The 24341-nt window shown below is 37.2% G+C and overlaps 1 protein-coding gene across 2 annotated transcripts in view; it reads right to left on the reverse strand.

Annotated features, from left to right (window-relative positions):
* LRP12 (LDL receptor related protein 12) overlaps positions 1-24341 on the reverse strand; it is a 72693-nt gene that overhangs the window by 17924 nt on the left and 30428 nt on the right. The window contains exon 2 of one of the 2 annotated variants that reach the window (XM_037048369.1): positions 17181-17237. The exons of the other annotated variant lie outside the window; for it this stretch is intronic. Within the exon in view, the coding sequence (XP_036904264.1) occupies positions 17181-17237 (57 nt within the window). The remainder of the gene's footprint in view (positions 1-17180; positions 17238-24341) is intronic. 2 annotated transcript variants of the gene reach the window in all.

Raw genomic sequence — 24341 nt, forward strand, 5'->3', positions numbered from 1 at the left:
ATTATTTCAGTATTTTACATTTCTAATTCAATAGGTAATTTAAAAACAAAACTATAATATCATATTTCTCTCCTAACTGGCTATACATATTTTGATGTATTAATTTTGCATATTTGCAACATGATTGAATTTGGCATTTTGTCTCAGACCCAGCCAGAGGCTTTTAATCACGTGTTTCTGCGTGTAGGATGCACTAGGGCACAGAGGTACTCTCTAGTACAACCGTAACCTCCTCCCTTCTCCACTCAAGAATACATTCCCATGTGAAAAGAGTAAGATTAATGCTTGCGACCACTGAAAAGAACTTTCCCTCCCTTTTGGGTTAAGAATTTCCCCCTATATACTGGTAGATTTGGAATCAGAAGACCTACACTTAGTGGCTTCACTACAGGGCAAATTACTCAACCTGTTTGGGTCTTGGATTCTTCATGTATCAAACTACGCAGTTGCTATTTGAATATCTCTAAGGTCTGTTTCAGCCTTAGACCATGCCCCTCCTTCCCGACCATGATGACATATTTCTACTGATTTCTGATAGTTTATCAGGATGCACTGTTACATTTTTCTTTATTTTCTCACTTTGCATTTTTTCTTTGACCCAATGAAACCAAAATCCCAATTCTTAACCCCATAATATCTTACAAGAAGGCAAAGGCCATTGTTGACCTTTGGCAAGTCCACTGGATCCTCAGATCTCTTTAGAGCACTGGAGAGTGGTAATCTTTCTGACACTGCACTGCCGTGACGTTGCTCACACCACCTCTTCTGGCTCTCCTAACTCCTGACTGTGTCAGTTCCCTGGCACTAATCTGCCTTCCTCGGTCGGCTCCTGATATGCTGGCGTTCATATTTCATTCCCAAGACTTCTGCTCTTACTCTCAATGGAAAGTCTCACTCACTCCTACACTTATGACTACGCCTTATAGTTCACGGGTTTAAAATCTCTAACCTAGAGACTCTGCATAGTTAAATGCCCACTGGACCTTCCAACTTCAATTCAACACAGCCAGAATTGGGTGTTTCCCTAATTCTTCTTTGTTCTATACAGTAGTTCCCTCCTATCTGTGGTTTTGTTTCCATGGTGTCAGCTATCCAAGGTCAAGCAGGGTGTAAAATTATTAAATGGGAAATTCTAGAAAGAAAGAATTTATGTTTTAAATGGTGGGTCATTCTGAGTGGTGTGATGAAATCTCATGCCACTCTCCTCCATCCCACCTGGGATGTGAATCATTCCTTTGTCCAACATATCCATGCTGTTTAGGATACCTTCCTGTCAGTCACTCAACAGCCACTGACTGACAGGACTGTTATCCAATCAATTGTGGGGGAGGGGCAGAGAGAGGGAGGGGCAGGCACCAGTCACATCACTTTATGATAGTATATTGTTATAACTGTTCTATTTTATTAGTTATTGTTAATCTCTTACATGCCTAATTTACAAGTTAAACTTTATCATAGGTATATATGTATAAACAAAGAAGTATATATAGTGGTCAGTACCATCTGAGGGTNTGGGATGTGAATCATTCCTTTGTCCAACGTATCCATGCTGTTTAGGATACCTTCCTGTCAGTCACTCAACAGCCACTGACCGACAGGACTGTTATCCAATCAATTGTGGGGGAGGGGCAGAGAGAGGGAGGGGCAGGCACCAGTCACATCACTTTATGATAGTATATTGTTATAACTGTTCTATTTTATTAGTTATTGTTAATCTCTTACATGCCTAATTTACAAGTTAAACTTTATCATAGGTATATATGTATAAACAAAGAAGTATATATAGTGGTCAGTACCATCTGAGGGTCTTAGAATGTACCACCCACAAGTAAGGTGGGGCCTACCTACTGTAGTCTGAATCTTAATGGCCTTCAGCATCATTTAGTTAAAGGAATAGTCACTTCACCTAATTCAAATTAAAACAAAATCTACTTTCAGAACACCACCAGCAATCTCAAAGATTTCCAAGCATAGGAAATAAGGTAAAGCCAGGCTCCACAATGACTAAAACCAGAAATGCCAGTCAGAAATTGAGGCCCCTTCAGCAGCTCCTAGGGAATCAGGCCTGTTTTATCTTCTACACACTTGCCCCAACCTTCCAACTGGCTTCCTCTCGAGTGCTCTATTTTTGTGTTATTCCAGTTTCTTAAAATAATTTCCCATTCCCAACTCCTCATGATATTTCAGCTCAAGTACCCACCATTGAGTGTAATTTCATTTTTTCTTAGTTTATTATATCTAGTGCTATTAATTTTATATTATAAAAACCTTTTTATGTAAAAGGTTTTTTGGTAACTTATTTTTGCAATCATTTTGATAATACGTAAGCCTATGCCACCTCACTTGTAAACGGGGATTAAAATACCCCCTACCACAGAGAGAGTCACAAGGGTTAAATACGGTTATTTGGTAAAGGACTTAGCACAGTGCTGGAGCGACAGTAAACAGTCAGTAAATAACATCATCTGATTTGCCAGATCAGACGGCTGTTTGGCAGTGACCCCAGGAATGCTGGACTGAGGTGGCTACAAGGCGGCGTGGGGAAGAAGGCCGTGACTGTTCGTCTCCTATGTAACTGGGCACCGCCGTGCTCTGGAAGGAATGAAAAGTGATGTCGTGATTAACTGGTTGTCGGACATGAGGAGAAGCCAGGGTAACAGCAGGGTTAAGACACATATAAAAGCTTGCTTTAGAAAACAAATCTTTTTGCTTTAAAACCAAAATGTTTATACGGTTCTGCTAGTTTGAACCTCACCTTCTTAGATTTTGACTGTGCTCCCAAATTAGGATATAACCAATATGACTTTCTTTTATATATATTTATTCTACCCATACCTTCTCTATTGCTTACCTAATTAATTACTTCGGCGACCTTCTGGTTAGTCCTTAGGTGAGAATTAGTTTATATGTAATTGACAAATAGAGGAGTCTTGTCAGTATAATGCAAAGTTGTGAAAGATTTTATTCCAAGCATATTAATGATTTGAAGTAACCAGAGGCCAAGAGTTCTCACAGTTTAAGAAAGAATATAAAAACCCTACAGAAGGACTTTCCTTTATTGCAAGAAGAGGTTGTTTTACTGCCTTAAGGAACTGCTTGACTTTCCTCTGGGTTAAGCTATCTTGGGAGGAGGCTACATTGAACAGAGATGTGAAAACATTTCTTCACTATAAAAAGAAAACAAACAAAAACATCTTAATTGATGAAAAATGAGTTATATTTTTATTTTTGATGAAGCTGTCTCCATCAGAAGCAAATGTCTTCAAGGAGAAAGTCTGAACCCCCAAGTTCATAGCTGCAAAGTACGGCCTGCCACAGGCATGTGTCAGGGTATTCTGGGCTGCACTAGTATTTTGATTGATATTGTAGGTCTCTACTCAGAAGGTTTCCCATTTGTAAGTGATCTGTACCTTCACTACTTTCCCCATAGACCCTGTTAGTTTAGTGTTTCATTTTGCAGAATGTGAGATTTTCAGGAACACATACATAGCATTATGGTAGTAATGATTATATTTTTGTCTTTATTTATTTAGATTTCTTAATGTATCTCTTAATAACCAATATTAACTTTCTCTTCTTGGAACACAAGCATCTACAAAAAAAATGTATCTAGTTGACTTTGGTCATATCTTTAGATATAAACAAACATTTAAGCAGTTGCGCTGATGATGATACATGTCTCTACTTTTCATAAATTTCCCCAGAGTCTAAAAAGAGTTCTAAACATATATTCAAAAGATAGCAATTTTCAGCTGGGACAGCATCTTCTTCACAGGAGACGTAGTGATTAGGTTATCTGACTGGCCCCCAAAGCCTATTTAATTCCTAGTGAATCTAGTATATAGAACATCTGAAACAAAAAAGAAAATGGAATGATCACAATGCTAGTGGTTCAGCTACAGTAAAAGGCTAAACTAGACACACAGATTTTAATTTATCATGTATATTACCAATTAAGGAAGGGAGAATTAAATGAATAAATTAGGTACAGCTTCTCTGATGAAGTTCGTAATAGAATTTTCATGTCAGTGGTAGGGTTTAAAATATAAAGATTTCACTGCATAGTTTAGAGTAAGCAGGGCCAATCTGATTGAGAAATACTCAGGACTCCTCCATATTTATCCTGATACTATTTCAATAGTATCAGGATACTATTGAACAGCAAAGCAAAGAATTATAATTTTAAAACTAGACTAATAAGCCCTGTCTATTACCTTTAAAGCTATCATCTAGAAATAAAGAGTGTTCAAACAACCTCTAAATAGAGAACATACAGGAGAAGAGAAGATGACCAAAACAATGTCAAATAAACTTCCCTTAGACTTGATATTTCATGGGTTGAAAGCCTAAAAAAAACAGGCAGAGCAGAAAAAAATTATGATTAGAGTTGAACTACTTATAAAAGAAAAAGTACAGTTTCCTGTTCCACAGATGAAGAACTGGATATTTTCCAAACTGACAAGCACTGAACTTCATGACTAAAAGTAGCTGAGACTAAAAGTGACATGAAATCTTTGTGCCTTTGGTTTTAATAAGTCACAAGACTCAAATGTAAGTAAAAATTAGTGCTGCTTACTGACCACCCAAGTATGTAAGATACACATGGAAAGTACAAAAGAGCATTGAAGAGAACCCATGCTCTCACGGAAACTGTGGTTTTGTAATAATGATATATGGTTATTTACTGAACCCAAAACTTACAGTTATTCTAGCATACAAGGCAATATAGCCCTAAATGACAGAGTGCATAAAGTAATTCTAAGCAATGTATCCTATAGGCATGTGGTATCATTACACAGAAACACAGGCCTAACAACAAAAACAATACTGTATTACATAAGTACAGAACAGCGAGGGTTTACTGGACTATTCGCATAAGGTTTCTTTCACAGAACAGGATAGAGCCAGAGTAAAGAGCATGTGCCAAATTAGAAGAGTTTAATGACAAAACTCCACAGACACTAGTCGAGCCAAGGGAGACTACTACAAAAGGGAGTAATAGGATCCAAATATTTTGTGAAGATTGTACTTTGCAGTGCTATAACCCGTGGGAAGAGAAACTGATGAAGCAAGGAGATCAGCTAAGAAGCAAATACAGAAGCTCATTTATCTCTAACATTTTATGGAAGTTTCGCTCTGGAACAAAACTCACTCTGTTTGTAAGCAGAGGGTTGCATTTACAGTCAGGGGTGGCCACCACCATTTGGCTGTGATATTTTTCAGAGTATCGAGTGTTTTATAAATATTTACTCATTATGGCCGATAAGTACAAAAACAGTTCCAAATGCTGAAAATACTAATAAAAAGGGTCTTATTCCAATGGGAAAAAAGTACCTAAAAATAGCAATGAAATAAAAAATTAGTAAGAAATGGTCGCTGTTGGACAGCTGCGTGGCATGAGCACGAGGGTGATTCTGAAGGTTAACAGTGAGTCCCGCGGAGCACCGAAATACAGGCTGGGCAAAAGGAGGTCTGCATGACAGAGAACATGGAATACAATAATTAGTGATGCAGGAATAAACTTTTGTGTAGTCACAACCATAAACCTGCTTTTGCTCACGACTGCACGGTGCCTATGCAGGCGATAAAAGGCACTTTGACAAACAAAAATTAGAACATGTGGTTAGATGAGCAGTATAAAAACCAGGTACCTGTTTTCTCACTGTTAACTTAGCAGAGGGTAGCTAAGAAGGGTGTAGTTGTAAAGATGAGATGTCTCTTTAGGTCAGAAATGGTGTAGGTCAGAAGTTTATGGTTCACGGGCTCAAAGCATGGAACTTAAAGAGAAGCAAGTGCGGTCAGGTCTGTGGATTCCACAGCTGCTGATGTCACTAAGTGTTGGGCACTTCCTCTTTCTCATGGCTTTTATCATCTAATTATTAGTATTATTAGCCCCATTTAATAGATGGGGGTAAAAAAATGGAAGCACCGGAAAATTAAGTAATTTTCTTAAGGCCGCAATTGGGATTGGAACACAGGCAACAGGCTTCCGAAGCTGCACTCCTAACCACCAGGGCACAATACTGCCTGCGAGGGAGCGCTCATGACACCGGGAGTAATTACCCAGGGCGGGCGGGGCGGGGCAGCTGGCTCAGTCAAAACTCAAGAAAGATAAAAGTGGTCTATTTTGGAAAAAAGATCTACTGGTCCCCTACTAACATGGAGAGAAAAGACAGAAACCTGTAATAACACAGAGAAGGAGGGTATACTTAAGATTTAAAGCTTCTAAAGACCACGTCCTATTGCTACAAATCTGTCCAACATCCTTCTTAGTTTCCCTGGAATTAAAAACAAACACAAACAAACAAACACCTTTATAAACATCATTCTAGAACCTACCTTTAATAAAAAATGTGCATGCATACATGAATTATAGGTAAGATCATTAGGGCACTGGGTAGAACAGGAGTAACATGGGGGCAAAGTCAGGGCTGAGGGAGATAGTTCGGAGGAGGGGGAGAGAAAAGGGGAAAAGCAGACCAATGAAAGTAGGGCTCTGAAAGATGGTTAGAATTAGACAGGGCACATGGCAGCAAAATAGCTTCTAAAAGAGGCAAAAATAAGGTAAAATATAGAAAGAAAAATAGAAAAATAAATAGTTTTCCTAGTTCCAATCGGGTCACAGCAAAACATGAATAAGACAGAACAGTATCCTTAATGGAACTATCTAACCAGCTTTACCCTAAATTTCTAAGGAGTAAAAATAATTTCGAATTTTGCTAGCAAAGCATAAGATAAGATGAATACAAATGATTCAACCTTTTATACCTCTTTTAAGGGCATGAAAAGGCAAATTTTTTCTTGAAAGGGCACACAAACTATTGATATGGTACCTACATTTTCCAATTTTAAGCACTACAAAAGAATAAAATGCTGAGCAAGCTACTATTTCTATTTCCTGAATGGTAGAAATTATTAATTTTTGGAGTTTACTATGATTCTAATGGGAAACATAGACAACATAAGGCAAGAATTGGCACATGAGCAAAGATAAGCTTCGTCTCAGGGCTCACAATTTTCTAAGCCACCTCTATCAACTTTAACATAATTTTTAGTATATTTATATCTTCTTCTGAAAGTGTTTCAATCTTAGTGTCTTCTGTCAAGGGTAATACCCAGAAATAAACATAATACTCAGAATGTGTTTAAGGGAGGAGTAAGGAAACACTAGCATCTACTTTGTTCGGAATACCATATTTCTATAGCTGCAGTTTGAGACCAAACGGCCCCTCACTTCTGTTGGGCTATTAGGCAACTGAAATCCAAAGTCCAGGTTGCTCACCTGCCGAGTGACTGACTGGCGTTTGCATGCCAGCTGCACAGTACTGCCAATCCAAATCCACACCTTAGCAAAACTGCAACTGGCATGCTGTCAGACTCCAACGTGAGGAGGGTTATTCTCAGAGTTACAGAGTGGAAAAGAAAATGTAAAATGTTTAAATACAACGTGTTTTTATAGCTTTGCTGGATCAGGCTCCAGTGGATGAACTTCACTCCTACCAGCTCAGCATCGCACGTTCTGGTCACATTATGTCCCATTCTGTGTGCTCACATTTACTGTGCTAACACTGAGTGTACTTACTGTTTTTATAATAACGTAATATAAAATAATATACAATAATCTCACTATAAATATAATTGTTCAAGAAATACTTGATAATACATGAAATGTTATGATTATATGATATATAAATATGCTCCACATAGAACATATTGTGTAAGAAAACAGTATATAGCCCTGGCTGGTGTAGCTCAGCGGATTGAGCACGGGCCTGCGAACCACACGATCGCGGTTCGATTCCCAGTCAGGGCACATGCCTGGGTTGCAGGCCAGTTCCCGGCAGGGGACACATGAGAAGCAACCGTACATTGATATTTCTGTCCTTCCCTTCCCTTCTAAAGATAAATAAATAAAATCTTAAAAAAAGAAAACATAAAGAAGAACACCACAGTATATATAAAAGTATAATATATAAAACTGTACTAAACCATTACTTTTCTTTCAGAAACTTACAAGAGGCACTCTACTCCAGAAGCTTGTGTTTCATAAATAAACTTTCTGAAGGCAGACAATGCCTCTAAAAATTAATAATATCCTAAATTAATTAATGTACGTGATCTTCCCTAAAAAATGTACTGTCTTATATTCTCTACTCACTTTCTTCATCTGAAGGGTATTTTCTTGGGTTCATAATCCTAAAAACTTTAATGGATTCATTATCATCCTAAGTATACTAAGCTTTCTTTACTCTCAGCATTTGAAACATGGACAAAAGGCACTCTATAATATTGGTCAAAAGAACCAGTTATTTTCTTTTTAGTAAGTTTGGGAAGAGGGACAGTTATTTGATCGAATATGTGATAACATTAAAGTCACTTAGGAAAATACAAAGGAACACTTATACCTGCGACTTTGTTCATGTAACTATATTTAAAAAATAATTATGAACTACTATCAAATAACTATAGTTTAAACTTTATTTCCTCCCAGATTCTTTATTTGAAAGATCTGAAAATTCTAAAATATTAAATGTTATCAGGCTTGATGTTCTTCCAGGGGAACTTGAAAATATTGTACCATGTTGTCAAATCTAAGCCTAAAACTGTAGTAAAAACCAAAGGCATTTTACTATAGTGCTCTATACTCTTATAATATGTTGCTAACTAATTTGTAAGCAAATTATTTACAACTTATAAAATAATATATCCTACTTAGAAAGGCTACCACTTAAATTATTCGTTTTAAAGGCTGATGGGCTCAGCAGTGTCCTAGGCCTCTGAGTACTGGAATAGGAACTATAAAATGCAATATATGAATGCAAGAAAGAATGAGGATGCTGTTGGAATAAATATTCTGAAGGAATAAAGAAAGGACAATGCTTAAAAACTACTTGAAATCTGTTTTATATACTCTCCTAACCAGTTCATATGAACAGGGCTTAAGAGAGAAAATTCTAAAATAGAATTCTCTATCTCAGCTCCCAGAAATGTTGGCTTTACCTGGCAAAGATTCCAAGTCAAATGTAAAGAAGACTCAGGACCCAGCTTACTGCCCTGGGCAGGTGGCTCAGCTCACTGGAGCATCGTCCCATACACTAAAAGGTTGTGGGTTTGATTCCAGGTCGGGGTGCATACAGGAGGCAACTGACTGATGTTTCTCTCTCACATCAATGTTCCCCACCCTCCCTCCCTCACCTTCTCTCTAGAATCGATAACAGAGGTTTCAGCTGTAGATGTTAGCAGGTAGAAACATTCAGAAGCTATGTCATTGGTGGACTAAGAATAATGTGTTAATCCTCGTATGTAAAAACTTTATCCTTGAGAAAGCAGCAAGGCCCAACATCTGTTTCTATTGGCAACCAGAAAATCTCTGTTAAACTGCAGGGTGCTTTTTGCCTAACTGTAAGGGAAAGCCAATCTCATTCCCTTTTTCTTTGCAATGTCACAACTTCAGGCCATGAATCAAAAAAGTCACATTTCTGAACAGGCTGAGGAAAATAAAGGTCTGACACTATTAAATACGGTAAGAAAAAAGTTCAACAGGAAAAACATCTAAGTGTCTTCATACATCGTGAACAGCTGTGTAAATTGGTACAATCTTTTTTTAAAGTAATCTGTCAAAAGGTTTCTACAGTCATTAAATTATTTGTAACCTTTGATACAGTAATTCCACTTCTAGAAATCTGTGCTAAAGAAATTGCCTTAGAAGTAAAGAGGGGCTAGATATGTATTAATGTGTCCCAGCTACCTCATCCCGACTAGGGAGAACCTGCCAGAGCCCCTGCTGTACTTAAGAGTATTACAATACAAACACTGGATGGAAATTTTATACAAACACTAAAAGAGTGGTTATGAAAAAGTCTTCTATGCTAAGCAGAAAGGGCAGGGGATACAATCAGTTAAAATTTAAATGCATATGCGATTATTTCTAAGGTGCACAGAAAAAAATGAAAGGAATTAAAATAGTATTTTTATTTATACTAACAATGTAGAATTAATACGTGATTGTCTTAATCATTTTGCTGTTTTTCCAGCTTTTCTAAATGTTTGCTGAAACCTGTATAATGAAAAGAATTTATGAAAACAAGTAAAAAACTTGATTTGAAAGTAATTGAGAACAAAAGACAAATTATTTCTAGAATTATTTTGATCCAAATAATATCATAGATCAGAGTAAAATTCAGTGTAGGGTAGAAAGACTTGAAAAATCAAATATATTTTTTCTACTGTGTGTAAAGGTCTTATTATAAATCAATCTGACCTAAAAATGTTTCAGATGAGCAGTAATTTAGCTATTTAAGAATTTAGACATTTAAAAAAACTGAGATATTTAATGAAGACATTTTTTAAAAAACATTAACTTTCTTACTCTCTGATGTGTAAAATTAAATTACTTGGCCTATGTCATAGAAATTAAATTTCTATGACATAATTTCATCATAATTTCACATATTATCACACTTATAAAACTACCATTCATCTTCTTTTTTCTGTACTTCATATATGAAATACATGAAAATCTGAACAATGAAAAGTTCCAAACTAACAAAGAGTACAAAGAATAAGATTTTCTCCAATAACTCCTTTATTGTATTATCACCAGACGTATACTTTCATGACAATTCACATTTTCTTATGCCAATACCTGCAGCATAAGCACCAGCAAAAGGACCAACACATTTCTCTTGGCAAAGATTTAAGGAGGAGGAAAATGAAGATGAATACTGTAGAATATTAGAAATAAATTATTTCAACCATCAGAACCAAAAATATATTATCAATAAAAAATTACTAATTCCCTAAAAATTCCTGTGAATAAACAAAACCAAGACTTAGTACAATCTGGCCTGACTAGTATGACTCGGTGGGGCACTGTCCCACAAAGCGTAAGGTTGCCAGTTCGATTCCCAATCAGGACACATGCCTGAGTTGCAGGTTCTGTCGCTGGCTACAGCAAGTGCAAGAGGCAACCAATTAATGTTTCTGACATCAATGTTTCTCTCTTTCTTTTTCCCTCCCCTTCCCTCTCTAAAAAAATAAAATAAAACTCTTTAAAAAAGGCAGTACTATTCAAATAAAAATAAAATTAAGTTATTAACTACTCATCAGACATTGTAAGTAGGCCTTTAATAAATTCATTATCTAACTATGTTCATACCTCACCACTGGACTTACCACAGTGCAACATTATAAGTGCATTTTGTACATGTGTGTTTCCTCCAGTAAGTGGTCAATTCCTTGAGACAAGAAGGTTTTACTCATTGCTTACTCCCACCATTCTTGGAACAAGGTCCACATCAGCTGCTTAATACATGCTAAATAAATTTAATTCATCACAGAAGGCTAACTATATATCCCCAACTGTCTGGGACAGCTCTGGTTTTGCTGTGGTGCCAGCATAATTAATTCAAAATGTCCTGATGTGAACAGTAAGTTACCTGGAAACTAATTATAGACAAGTTAAAATTCTTTCTAAAATAGTCAGCAATATTTCCACATACAAACACTGACTGAATTGGGGCACTCAGCACTGTCCTAAGGAGTAAGGTGAACAGAGCAGGTGAGAAACGGAAACGGACCCACGGGACAGTGAGCGACCTCGCTACTTCTGCTGAGGGCTGGTCTCAAAGGCAGGCAAGTCCTGCGCCTAGAGATTCTTCTGAAGGCCAGTTCTCCATTTAGACCAGCGCTGAAGGGGCTCTCATTTCAACGGGGGATGAAAGGCATTCAGAACTTATACTATATCAAGCATTACATCTTCTATAGCTCCACATTAGCCAAAGAAAAACTGCCAGGAATGTGTATTTAAAAGCCCCTTTCACCACAGCATCCATCTGTTTTTTAATGGTACAACTGGAATAGATTTCATTGGTATGAAATTTCCACAGACTTTTCTCTTTCTACAGACTTTTGTAAGATCCATCTTCAGGAAAAATAATAAGCTATTAATAAGGTTTTATTGACCTCTGAAATTAAATATTTTTACTGGTACATAAAATACACTTAATTAAAACAAAATCTGTTACGGGCCGAAATGTGTCACCCCCAAAGTCTCTATGTTAAAGTCCTCATCCCCAGGACCTCAGAATGTGACCAGATTTGGAGATGGGGTCTTTAAAGAGGGACATTAAAAGAGGTCGTAAGTGTGGGCCGGAGGCCAACATGACTGGTGAAGAGGTTAGGACCCAGATACACACGGAGGGAAGACCAGTGAAGACATGGTGAGAACCACCATCTACAAGCTAAGGTGAGAGACCTCAGAAGAAACCAACCTTGCCAAAACCTTGATCTTGGACTTCTAGCCTCCAGAATTTTGAGAAAATAAAACTATGCTAGGTAAGTCATCTGGTCTATGGTGCTTCATTATGGCAGCCCTAGCAAACTAATATACATTTCTAAATGTATTTCTGAAATACAGGAGTAGAAAAGAAACAAGATTAAAGAAAACAGGCAAGATTAAAATATGCAACATGGGTTTTACATATTCTAAGTGCTGAATTTTTTAAACTAAATTTTTTTCAAATAGGAATTTATTTAATAGTAATTTCAATAGTCAACAAAAGCCTAGCAGTCTAATTTCAAGGAAACAGAAAAAATAAGTAGAATCTAATCTTGATGAAGGAGGCAAAATTAAGAATTTCAGTAAATACTGAATATGTTCAAATTTCTCATACTCCATAAAAACCTCCATAGTTCAGCAAAAGGATATTTTGCAAATAACTAATAACTAATTACAAAATGATGTACAGTATAAAAAAATCCATTTAAAGGGCAAGAAAGTCCACTGAATTTTTATGTAACAGAAAACAAACTGTTCATTGATATGGTTTCAGATTTCACTTGCAACTAACCTTTAAGAAATTATCACTTGATAAGTTTTGGCATAGTGTCAAAGAATACCCACAATTATCTGAAAAGGCTTTTTCAGATAATTAAAACACTTTTTTCTTTTCTAATCACGTAACAGGGTGAATTTGGATTGTTTTTATACATGTCAAAAAAGCAACATGTTATACAATGTAACGCAGAAACAAAAGTGAGAATTCAGCTATCTTCTTTTAAGCCAAATTTGAAAACATTGCAAAATTATATAAAATAATTCTATTCTTCCTACTGATGTTCTTGTTTTGAAACATAATTTTTATAAACTTATGTTATTGATGTAAACATAAAATAGAATCATTACTGTTATTTGCAAATGAATGTTATTTTCATTTTTAAGTTATGTTTCATTGATTATGCTATAACAGATGTCCTGACTTTCCCCCTCCACCCAGCTCCCACTGCTCCCTCAGGCAATCCCCACACCATTGTTCATGTCCACGCGTCACTGTGTGTAAGTTCTTTGGCTACTCCACTTCCTATACTATACTTTATATCACCCTGGCTATTCTGTAACTACCTAATTTGTATTTCTTAATCTCCTCACCTCTTCATCCATCCTCCCCTTCCTCTCCTTCCCCTCCTCCGATCTGTCAACCATCTGATAACTAAGTGCTTTCCTCTTGCTGCTTCTAACAGTCTCTCTTTATCTTGGACCTTTGGCATTTTAATTATGGTGTGTCTTGGAGTGGGCCTCTTTGCATCCATCTTGCTTGAGCCTCTCCTGTGTTTTCTGGGCTTGCATGTCTATTCCCTTCACCAAATTAGGGAGGTTTCTTTCATTATTTTTTCAGACAGATTTCCAGTTTCCTGCTCTTTCTCTTCTCCTTCTGGCACCCCTATGAGGTGAATGTTAAACCTTTTGAAGTTGTCCCAGAGGCTGCTTATAGTATCCTTGTTTTTCTGGATTCTTGTTTCTTCTTGTTCTAATGGGTTGTTTTTATTTCCTGATGTTCCAAATCATTGATTTGGTTCTGTTTCCTCCACTCTACTGTTGTTTCCCTGTAAACTGTTCTTTATTTCAATTAGTGTAGCCTTCATTTCTGACTGGATCATTTTTGTGCTGTTGAGGTCCTCACTAAGTTCCTTGAGCATCCTTATAACCAGTGTTTTGAACTCTATATCTGATAGATTGCTTATCTCCATTTCATTTGGCTCTGTCTGTTTTTTTCATTTTAGCCATGTTCTTTGTCTCCTTGTTTTGGCAGCCTCCCTATGTTTGTTTCTGTGTATTAGGTAGGGATGTTTTGACTCCTGTCTAAGGTAGCAGGTGTCCTATAGGGTCCAGTGGCACAGCTCCTCCTATCATCCAAGCTGGGTACTTGAGGTATATACCCTTTGTGTGGGCTGAGTACACCCTCCTCTTGTGGTTGAGCCTTGGTTGCTGTTGGCAGATCAACCTTGGTTGCCAGTCAGCTGCAAGGATGGACTGTGACCACTGACCACCTGCCTTTGCTATCTGTGGAGGATCCGCTGTGCAGGGGCAGGGTGCTGGTGTTCCCACATGGTCTGTAAGCTGTCCACTGGGTGCGCTGGCCCTGGGGTTTCACGGGTGGTGCAGGGCAATGTCAGCCCCTAGCTGTGTTTTGCCTGGGATACCCTGCCTGAACTATAAAGCAACCTTGAGATGGCTGCTACTTGTGCTGGGCTTGGAGATTCCCAGGCAAAGCCAAGCTGTTAATCTAACATGGCTCCTGCTAGGATTTACTTAAGCCGGCTGTTGCTTGTTTGATAGGATTTAGGGGCCAAGACCAGCCAGTCTTATGGAAAAGCAGTTTAGATGGGCCTGTAAGTTGGGTGGGGCTTCAAATATGGCACCAGCTTGCCAGCTCTGTTGGAGGGAGGGCTTAAAAAAAGGGACAATGACCTCTGTTGGCCTTGAGGCCAGACACTTCAGTTTCTCCTTGTATACCACTGGTGCCTTTCAAGCTGCTACCCGGGTGCTGGAGCTCAGAGGGAGTGAGTCAGAGTAGGTGAGTCTGTGTCTGAGTTAAGAGGAACTACTTGGGGCCCCAGCAGTTTCTTCCCATCGACCCAATCCTGGCTGGTTTTTGCAGCCAGAAGCTGTGGGGACTTATCTTCCTGGCATTGGAATCCTGGGCTGGGGGTGCCTGGTGTGGGTCTGGGATTCCTCGCTCCCAAGGTACCCTCCCGAATTTTTATCCATGTAGCTGTGGGACCAGCCCATTACACATCCGTGACTGCCCTATCAGTCTGGATGGATACGGTTTATTTAATTCCATAGTTGTCAGACTTCAGCTCGATTTCTAACATCCTGAATGATCGTTATTCTATATATTTTGTAAAAGATTTTATTTATTTATCTCTAGAGGGGAAGGGAAGGAGAGAAATATCAATGAATGGTTGCTTCTTGTGAGTCCCCTGCTGGGAACTGGCCTGCAACCCAGGCATGTGCCCTGACTGGGAATCGAACCACGATTGTGTGGTTCGCAGGCTCGCACTCAATCCACTGAGCTACACCAGCCAGGGCGATAGTTGTTCTATATTTTAATTGTAATTATGATGTGGTTGTGCAAAGAGGCAAGCCATATCTGCCTATGCAGCCATCTTGACCAGCAGTTGCAAATAAATTAGTTTTTAAATAATCTGTTTTGATTTCTAATACAGTAAATACAACTTACATAAACCAAAAACTCTTTGAATTCCTTATTATAGACCAAATTGTGTCTGCCTCCCAATTCATTAGTTGAAGCCCTAAAATACCATGTGACGATATTTGAAAGATAGGGCCTTTAAAGAGGTAGGTCAGGTTAAACGAGGTCATAAGAGTAGGGTGGACCCTAATCCTACAGGACAGAGGTCCTCATAAGAGGAGGAAAGACACCAAAGACCTCTCTCTGGGTGCACTCAGATCTCTCTCTGGGTGCACACCAAGGTCATGTGAGGACACAGCAAGAAGGTGGGGATCTACAAGTCAGGAAGAAGGGTCTGGGCAGCAACCAGTCCTGTCTGCACTTTGATCCTGGACTTGTAACCTCCAGAACTGAAAAAGTAAGTATCTCTTTTTTAAGCCACTCCATCTATGGTATTTTGTTATGGAAGCACAAACAAATTAATAAAGTCCTCAATATTTTTAAAAGCTTAAAAGCTTAAAATTTTTGAAAACAAAAATTTTGAAAAATCACTGCATTAGACAATAACCCTTTGCTTGTATGAATTAAAATGCTGGTAAACAAACTTCTTACTTCACATTTACTACATGGAAGAGTAATCATAATTTTCATTAGCTATTTGAAATAGAAAGAAAGGGAGAAAATTAAAGTCATTTTAAAAATAGCCATATTTTTACTTGATGTATATTGTTATATACCATTTGAAAGCACATGAAAATGGTGAAACAAAATGGGAAAGAATTAACGCAGACTACTAAGGCATTTGCTTTGCTTTTCCTGATCAGACCACCAAGCTCGATGTGTCTGGCTTGTGCACACTAACTCTCGGAATATTTGTAAAGTCTATTAGTTTTCTGAATATAATGCCAGCCACAAGCAAAAGACGAAGCTTTCAGATTTGTTTCATATGAAAAAACATAACCAAACAAATTAGAAGAAATCAGACTGATAAATACACTATGCAATTTTTTAAACCATGAAACTTACAAAAATATAGGGAAATAATAAAATAGCAGGAAGAAACGACTTCAATATATGCAAAAATACGGTTCTGCTCTCCTAGTAATTGCAGCTGATGCAGCAAAAATGGCAACAAAGCTGTGGAAGTCACTACGAATAGAAATTTCAACAGTAAGGGGCCTTTAAGTGGTTATTAAATTTTAAAAGCTTAGATCAGTGGGGAAAAATGTATTTACCTCAACAAGAGTCTGAATGTCATGGATACAAATTTGTTGTTGAGTTGCTTTTAATAGCATGCAAATTGTGCCCTCAAGTACAACAGTTTTATGTACAAATCAAGCAAAATGCTTAATTTCTAAGGCTCTAATGCTACACTCAAAATTATACTTTACTAAATTTCATTTCACGTAACTTAGTAGGTAAAGAAAATACTAATTCAACTTGAGCTAACTTCTCTTGCTTCAATGTTTGTTATAAAAATAATTATGCAGTCCTTCTGGAAAAGTATAATCAATCCATGGGCATGCAAGTACAATTTTATCTTATGAGAATTTCCCCATGTTCCAGTTACTTCATTCCTTATTACATGCTGCAAAAAGCAGTAATAATTTTTATAGCCAAATATCACTTTGTAAGATACCAGGTGGCTTTCAATATTTACTATAAGTCATGCATGAAATTTAAACATTACGAAAAATGACTTACCAGATGACACTCCTGAAATATGCACATTTTCAGGATGTTCTGCAAGAGCACCATTTCCTAAAATTAAACATAATGAATAAACTAATTTCCAAGATAAAATTTATTAAAATTTTTCAGATTCTCCCTTGAAAAAATAACTACATAGAGTTACTTGAAATATTCAGACACTAAATTAAAGTCTCCTACAATATTCTCCAAAATAATATGATGAAGCCCAACATGTTAATAGTAGTAGGGAAAACATTTTGGAAATAACAAAAAAACTAGTGTAATAATATATAAAGGTCCAATGTACAGATCCAACTAAATCCAGAAAAAACTTCCTATCAAGTTAGTAGTCAAAAGAGAACTCCCTACTATTACTAGAAAAGAGAGAATCATGTACTTTTAAAAGTGGCGTTCCTATAAGAACATGCTCAATCTGCCACCAGTCTGTCTACTGCTAGGGTCACACATGTTAGTACATTAAAGAAAATGCCTTCCATTGTCTCTTTCAACATTTTATCAATGACCCCAATACCATTAGGGACAAAATTATATACTATTTTGCTATTCCTTGATTTCCTGTATCTCCAGTCACAAAGTTGGGAGCATGGAACCATTCAAATAACTTACTGAACTGAATATCACCTAATAAATAAGTGTTATTAAAAAGACTTCCATTTAAAGTACTGACGATATTTACTCCTTCAAATTAATGTGAATAGTGTCCCTTCAGGTACTCTTTTTTTTAATTTAAATTTTATTTTATTATACATGAATTCCATCTACCCCCATTGTTTCTTTTCTTGTGCAAATTGCTTATTTTTACTTCTAAAGTTTTGTCTCTCTGCAGCCCTTAGGGTAGGGTTAGCTTTGCAACAGCTCAGAAATGCAGCTGACAGAGAATAAACTGCATTTGGAGTGGGGTAAGAGAAACCTGGAGGGCTAAAAGCTGAGTTGTCTTTGATGGTGTTTCTCGACCATCATATTTTCCCTGTAGAAAGTAGCAATTGTTTGATTCCCAGTCAGGGCACATGCCTGGGTTGTGGGCCAGGTCCCCAGTGGGGGGCACTTGAGCGGCAACCACACACTGATGTTTCTCTCCCTCCCTTCCCCTCTCTCTAAAATGAATGAATGAATGAATAAAATCTTTTTTTAAAAAAGAAAGTAGGAATTATTACAATTAACTTTACTTTTACAACCACCACACTTCTATGATTGCTCGATTAGTGTACAGTATAGAACCTAAGAAAGCAGAACCTGTGTTCATCTGGGTCAACACTGTGTGCACAGTTCCTGGAACAGAGCAGGTGCTCAAAGAGCGGATGGATGAATAAATGAGGGAAGCCACAACGAGTCAATGAAATCATGCCAATTAAGCACCTGATAACAGTGCCTGGCACATAGTCAACAATAGGTGTGAAATACTAAAGAATAAAATAAAAGTGATAAAACCTTTTTAGTTCAACTACAGTTATAGCTTTCAAAATGAAAAGAAATTATTTTTCCCTATATTAAAAAAAACAGTGGAAACTGTGACCGAGGTGTGTACGCCACATTTAGTATGCCAATAATCTGATGGTAGTTGTGCAAGCCCTGCATATTAGTACCACGTAAGCCATGATTTATCTCCTCCAGCAGTGTTAATGCTGCAGACAGAATTCAAACCACTAGAAAGCTCATACCTGTTTCTTTAACATGCACAACTTATAAGGATTGGGAGCATAAACAAAATAAGAAACTGATTCAATAAAGTGACACAATTTGTCGAAAGTCACTATAAACTGCCTCAATGTTTGCTACTCAAAAGGAGACCAGTAGTACTGGCCAATCAGGAGCTTCCTGGAAATGCAGCGCCTTAGAACCCGCCCCAGATCACTGAATCAGAAGGTCTCCCTGCACTCCCAGTGAAATGTACCCACCGTTTCAGAAGTGTTGGCTTAAACCTCCTCCTTCTATATCAGAAACAACTACAACTGCAGCTCTGTTTTGTGTCTCTAAGGTTTCCAATATTCTTAAGGTAGCGAATTAAATTATTCTCAGGAGTTTTAAAATTAGATGTATTTTATACAGTTTCCCTCCCAACTCAGTAAACAGAACACACAGGCAGAAGGAATGAGCTGCATAAAACAGCATTTCGGACTGTGGATTCCGACTAGATGGCTATGATTCTAATAACAGCTCCACTGCCTACTTCACATGTACTGTAGGGCAGTTCCCTAACGTCTCTGTCTCCATTTCACCTTTAAAATGGAGAAGATAATACCTACCTTACAGGGCGTGGTGGAATTCTTTATAGTAAAAAAATAGAATTAATCTAAATTGTCATCAGCATGCAAATGAATAAGCTAATATAGCCTTGTAAAATATTCAATACATTAAAGTAATTCTGTATGTACTAACTTGGAACAGTATGAATGTCAAGTTTGTATGTTTCAGAATGAATCAGAATATAAACTAATTTTAACTTTAAAATGATGTATATAGGTAACACACACATTTACATAAGCATGTATTTATATATGAGAGTTTCAAGGGATATACAAATTGTGGAAGAAAGCCTTTGAAACTTAATACTTCAGCATTAACTGAATATGTGACAATAGGCAGAGATTTCTATGAGTATTTCTATTTACTGCAAAAAATAAGAATAGGTGAAGAGAATATAGTTCCTTTCCCACCATTCTAAATAAGTGGGAAGTCTGATAAAAAATTGTACAAGATATTATAAAATACTTCAGTTTCATAAAAGTATTATTATTCTAAAAACTGATGAACAATCCTTTAAAACATAAAACACGATATTGTCAATTTCCTATACATCTGCTTTAACTTAGAAACAACTATTTAGAAGTTTAAAAGTAAATCAATAATAATTTCTGTAAACATCAAATAGCCGTCCCCCTTTTTGGTTACATTAAGTATTTCTTTATTCTGAGTATCACCTGAAGTGGCTACTTCCAATTTAGGTATATTGCCATTCTAAGAAAATGCCACTTACATTGCAATTATTTCCATGTTATAAGCAGATAGCCCCCCTCAACTTGCTTGATACAAAACTACAGACATTCTCTCTAGGGCCCTTTCTCCAACCCCCACTGCCCCTACCCTGAAGAAAACCCCATACATATAAAGATGTACACACAATACCACCTCCTTACTATAGGTACAGGGCTGCCATGTTAGACATTCTCACAGATGTCATCCTGCAGAGGTTAACTACATATACTGGAAAAATGTATAGTCTCACAAGTCATTATTCCTATAATTATACATTATCAGCTGACTAGTTAATGGACCAATTCATTAACTAGAACTCCTAAAAGACATTTTTCAAGTAAGAAAAAGTTTTATTATCATCTAAGTCAGGAAATAATTTTTATGACAATTTTTTTAGCCCCACTAACCAAGTAACAAAGGTGATCAATTTGTCCACATTCTATTGCCAAGCTGAAACACAGTTCTGTAGTTTTCAACTGCGATACCAGAGACAGAATCTTCCAAAGGAGATACTGCTTTAGGAAAGGGGTCATAGGGCATCAAGTCTGAGCTCTGGAACCAGACTGCCTGGAATTAAATCCCAGCTCTACCATTTTATTTAGTCATGAACCTTAATTAAACTACATCTCCTAACATTTGGTTTATTCACTTGAATCATCAGAATGTTATCAATAAGAAAATATGTAAATTTATGCTCTCTGCATCCCTGTTGCTTTGTATCTTTGTTACATTTATTTCTGCTTTTGTGAGAACTTAATAGATATGTGCCAGCCAAATCCTAAGAGCCTTACAAGCTTTCCTTTAGCTCATCTTTAAAACAGTTCATTTTACAGACAAGAAAACTAAAGCTTCTAGCAACTCAGTAACTTTTTCAGAGAGCTAGTAATTGGATGATTTGAAAATTCAGATTCACAATCATTAAGAAGTTTGTGTTCTTTACTTTTAAAAAAGGATTCAGGATCTATACAAATTTCTATGTCATTTAGAAGTCTGTGTTCCTTACCTTTTAAAAAATAAGGCATTAATATATTTCTTGTTTATTAAAAAACAGTACTTAACTTTCAGAGTTCAAACCTACCGGTCACAGCTATCCCTATCTGTGCGGAGGAACATCATTGGTTTAAAAGTTAATGAGTGGCAGTTGTAAGAAACATATGATCAGCATCCTACAATCTCATTTCCACTATGCAGTAAGAACAGTAATCAAACATAAATATGAGGTCTGTCCAGAAAAAGTCCAGCCATTGTTCATATAAAAAGATGCCAACATCAATGTAACCTGGCAATCAAGGAAAGTGGACTGGAATGCACATGCACGAAAATGACAACTTCGCTGACTAGTCAGTGGGGGCGGCAGAGGCTGCTGGGTGAGCGTGTGTACTGTGTGACCGCTGCATTAAAAATGACTGAGTGAGGACAGCAACAAATCTGTATCAAATTTTGCTTTAGCTTAAACACTGTTCTGCAGAAACTATTCAGATGATTCAGAAGGCATTCAGGGACAATGCAATGACTGCAGTGCAAATAAAATTGTGGAACAAATACTTCAAAGACGGTCGAGACTGTTGAAAGTGATCCACATTCTAGAAGGCCTGCAAAAAGCGGAACAACGGAGAATGTTGAACGTATACGAGCAGCCATCAACAAAGATCGGCGGGAGAACTAGAAGCTGGTGGGGATTCCAAAAACTACTGCGTCTGAGATTTTGACACAGGATCTTGGCATGAAATGTGCTGTGGCAAATTTTGCTCTGTGGCTTCTGCTGCCAGAGCAAAAGGAACACCATGCTGCAGCTGCTAATGACTTGATTCAGGCTGCTATCAATGAACCAGATTTCAAGGAGGTTAGAACAGGACATGAATCATGGGTCTAGGTCTATGATCCAGAAACCAAGGTTCAGTCATCCCAAAGGAAGTCGCCTGGTTCTCCACACCTAAAGAAGGCACGGCAAAGTTGCAACAATATCAAGACCATGTTAACTGTGTTTTTTGATGGGGAATGTGTTGTCTATCATAAGTACGCCCCTTCAGGCCAAACAGTTAATAAGGAGGACTACCTCAATGTTCTTCATTGGTTGAGAGATGAAATATCATGAAAACGGCCGCAGCCATGGGCAACTGATGATCGGTAGCTTCATCACAACACACCTGCTCATGCGTCACATCTCGCTGTAGAGATTTTTGGCCAAACCTCAAGTCACCCAGGAGACTCAGGCCCTCTAACAGCCCAGCTTTGGTACCCTGCAACTTCTGGCTTTTTCCAAAATGAAAATCACCCTTGAAAGGGAAGAGATTTCAGACGGTCAATGAGTTTCAGGAAAATATGATGGGGAAGCTGATGGCGATTCCAAAAAAAGATTTTGCAGGGTTTTGAATGGTGAAAGAGATGCTGGGAGAACTGTGTGAAGACCCAAGGTGCCTATTTTCAAGGGGACCGAGGTGTCATTGTCCTATGCACAATGTTTCTTGTATCTTCTTCAATAAATGTCTATTTTTCATATTACCTGGCTGTATACTTTCTGGACAGACCTCATATACACCCCCAAAGCAAACATCACTTCTGTTTTATCATATGTAAGGAAAAAGTCCAAAATCCTAATAGGATCCCAATCCTAAAGTTTCCACAGTCTGGTTCTTTCTAAGTACTTCAAAAGCTTCGTGTCTTGTGACCCATTTTTCCACTCTATTTTTTATCTCCAGAAATGCTGGGTTTCTTTTAGAAAAGTGTCAGCTGACTTTCTTGATTTTGGACTTTACTATTTCTTAAGGGAGGTATCTCCTGATTCCCCAACACTAGGTTATGTCATCCTGTTATAGGTTCCTATAGTATCTAATACTGTCAGTTTCTGAAAATTTATTGTATGTGTGTTATCTGTGTAATATATATATTTCCTACCAGACCTTATTTTTGGGGATGGAGAATATGATGTGGTGATGGACACAGCTGGGTTTATTTTATTTTGTAATCCAGTGATTGGCACAGAACATAACACACAACAGGAGATACTCTGTCTATATCTGCTTAAATAAATGAATGCATGGTAGGTTGATATATGCGTAAGTAGGCACAATCTCTTCCCCTGAAGAGCTGACAATCTATTGAGAATATAATAAAATACATAAAACAGAAGCAAATAATACAAAAATCTAAAATAAAATCAGCAAGTGTCTTACTCAAATGGGAAGTCCTAAAGGCTTTTCTATTAAAAATAAGAATAGAAAAATAGGAGTTCCAACTACAGTTATTAAATTAGCCAATGCAATTAGACAAGAAAAACAATTATAAGCATAAGAATTGCAAAAAAAGAAAGAAGTAAATCTACCTTACAGATGATAAGTAAATCTACAGTCTTACAGATGATAAGATTGTAGATCTATTTTTGAAAACCCAAGATAGTCAACAGAAAAACAATATAAAAATTGAGTCAAGCAGGATATAAAATAAGCATACAAAAACCAAAAGGTTTTGTAATACAAACAGCAGCCTGTAAAAAGATATATAGAACAAAACCACATTTTTAGTAACAAATTAAAAAAAACAACAACTCAGATCTAAAACTCCCATCTGGATCATGACAGAGTTATTGATAACGGATCAGCAATTCCACTACGAACAATTAAAAAAGTTGGAATATGTGAAAAAAACTCAGACACTAAACAAGAGTGTGTAAAACTCTGATCTTTGAGAAAAGGGAAACAAATTAAGATGTGTCCATTATTGTACAGGCTTAATACCCGGGGACTTTCTAGACCCTGGAACATCGAGGGAGGATCTAAGGTCTTGACAAGCTGAGGAGACAAAGACAAGTTCAGAGAGGCTGAGATGTTCAGAGTATCAGGAAAGAAGGAAGTTGTAGAAACAAAGAGGACTTAAAACCGGATCAGGGTCCTAGTCTCAGGCTGAGTGATAAGCTGGACATGTATAAAGTGAGACTCCACAAAAATAGGCAAAGAACAACTACTGGAAGCTGAAAGCTTAAAAACTTCCATCCCATAGAGTAGCAAGATGCTAAAGTTCTCACTAGCAAGAACAGAAAGAATCCAAAGTGGACTTACTATAGCCATTTTGATCATTGTTTTCTTTTCTTGCTCTCTTCGTTTATGATTTGATGATTTTTGGTGGCATGACTTATTTATCTTTCATATTGTCTACTATACATATTTACTACAGATTTTTGGT

This window comes from Sturnira hondurensis, unplaced genomic scaffold (assembly GCF_014824575.4).
Source record: "Sturnira hondurensis isolate 20B ecotype Veracruz unplaced genomic scaffold, ASM1482457v3 Scaffold0006413, whole genome shotgun sequence".
NCBI lineage: Eukaryota > Metazoa > Chordata > Mammalia > Chiroptera > Phyllostomidae > Sturnira > Sturnira hondurensis.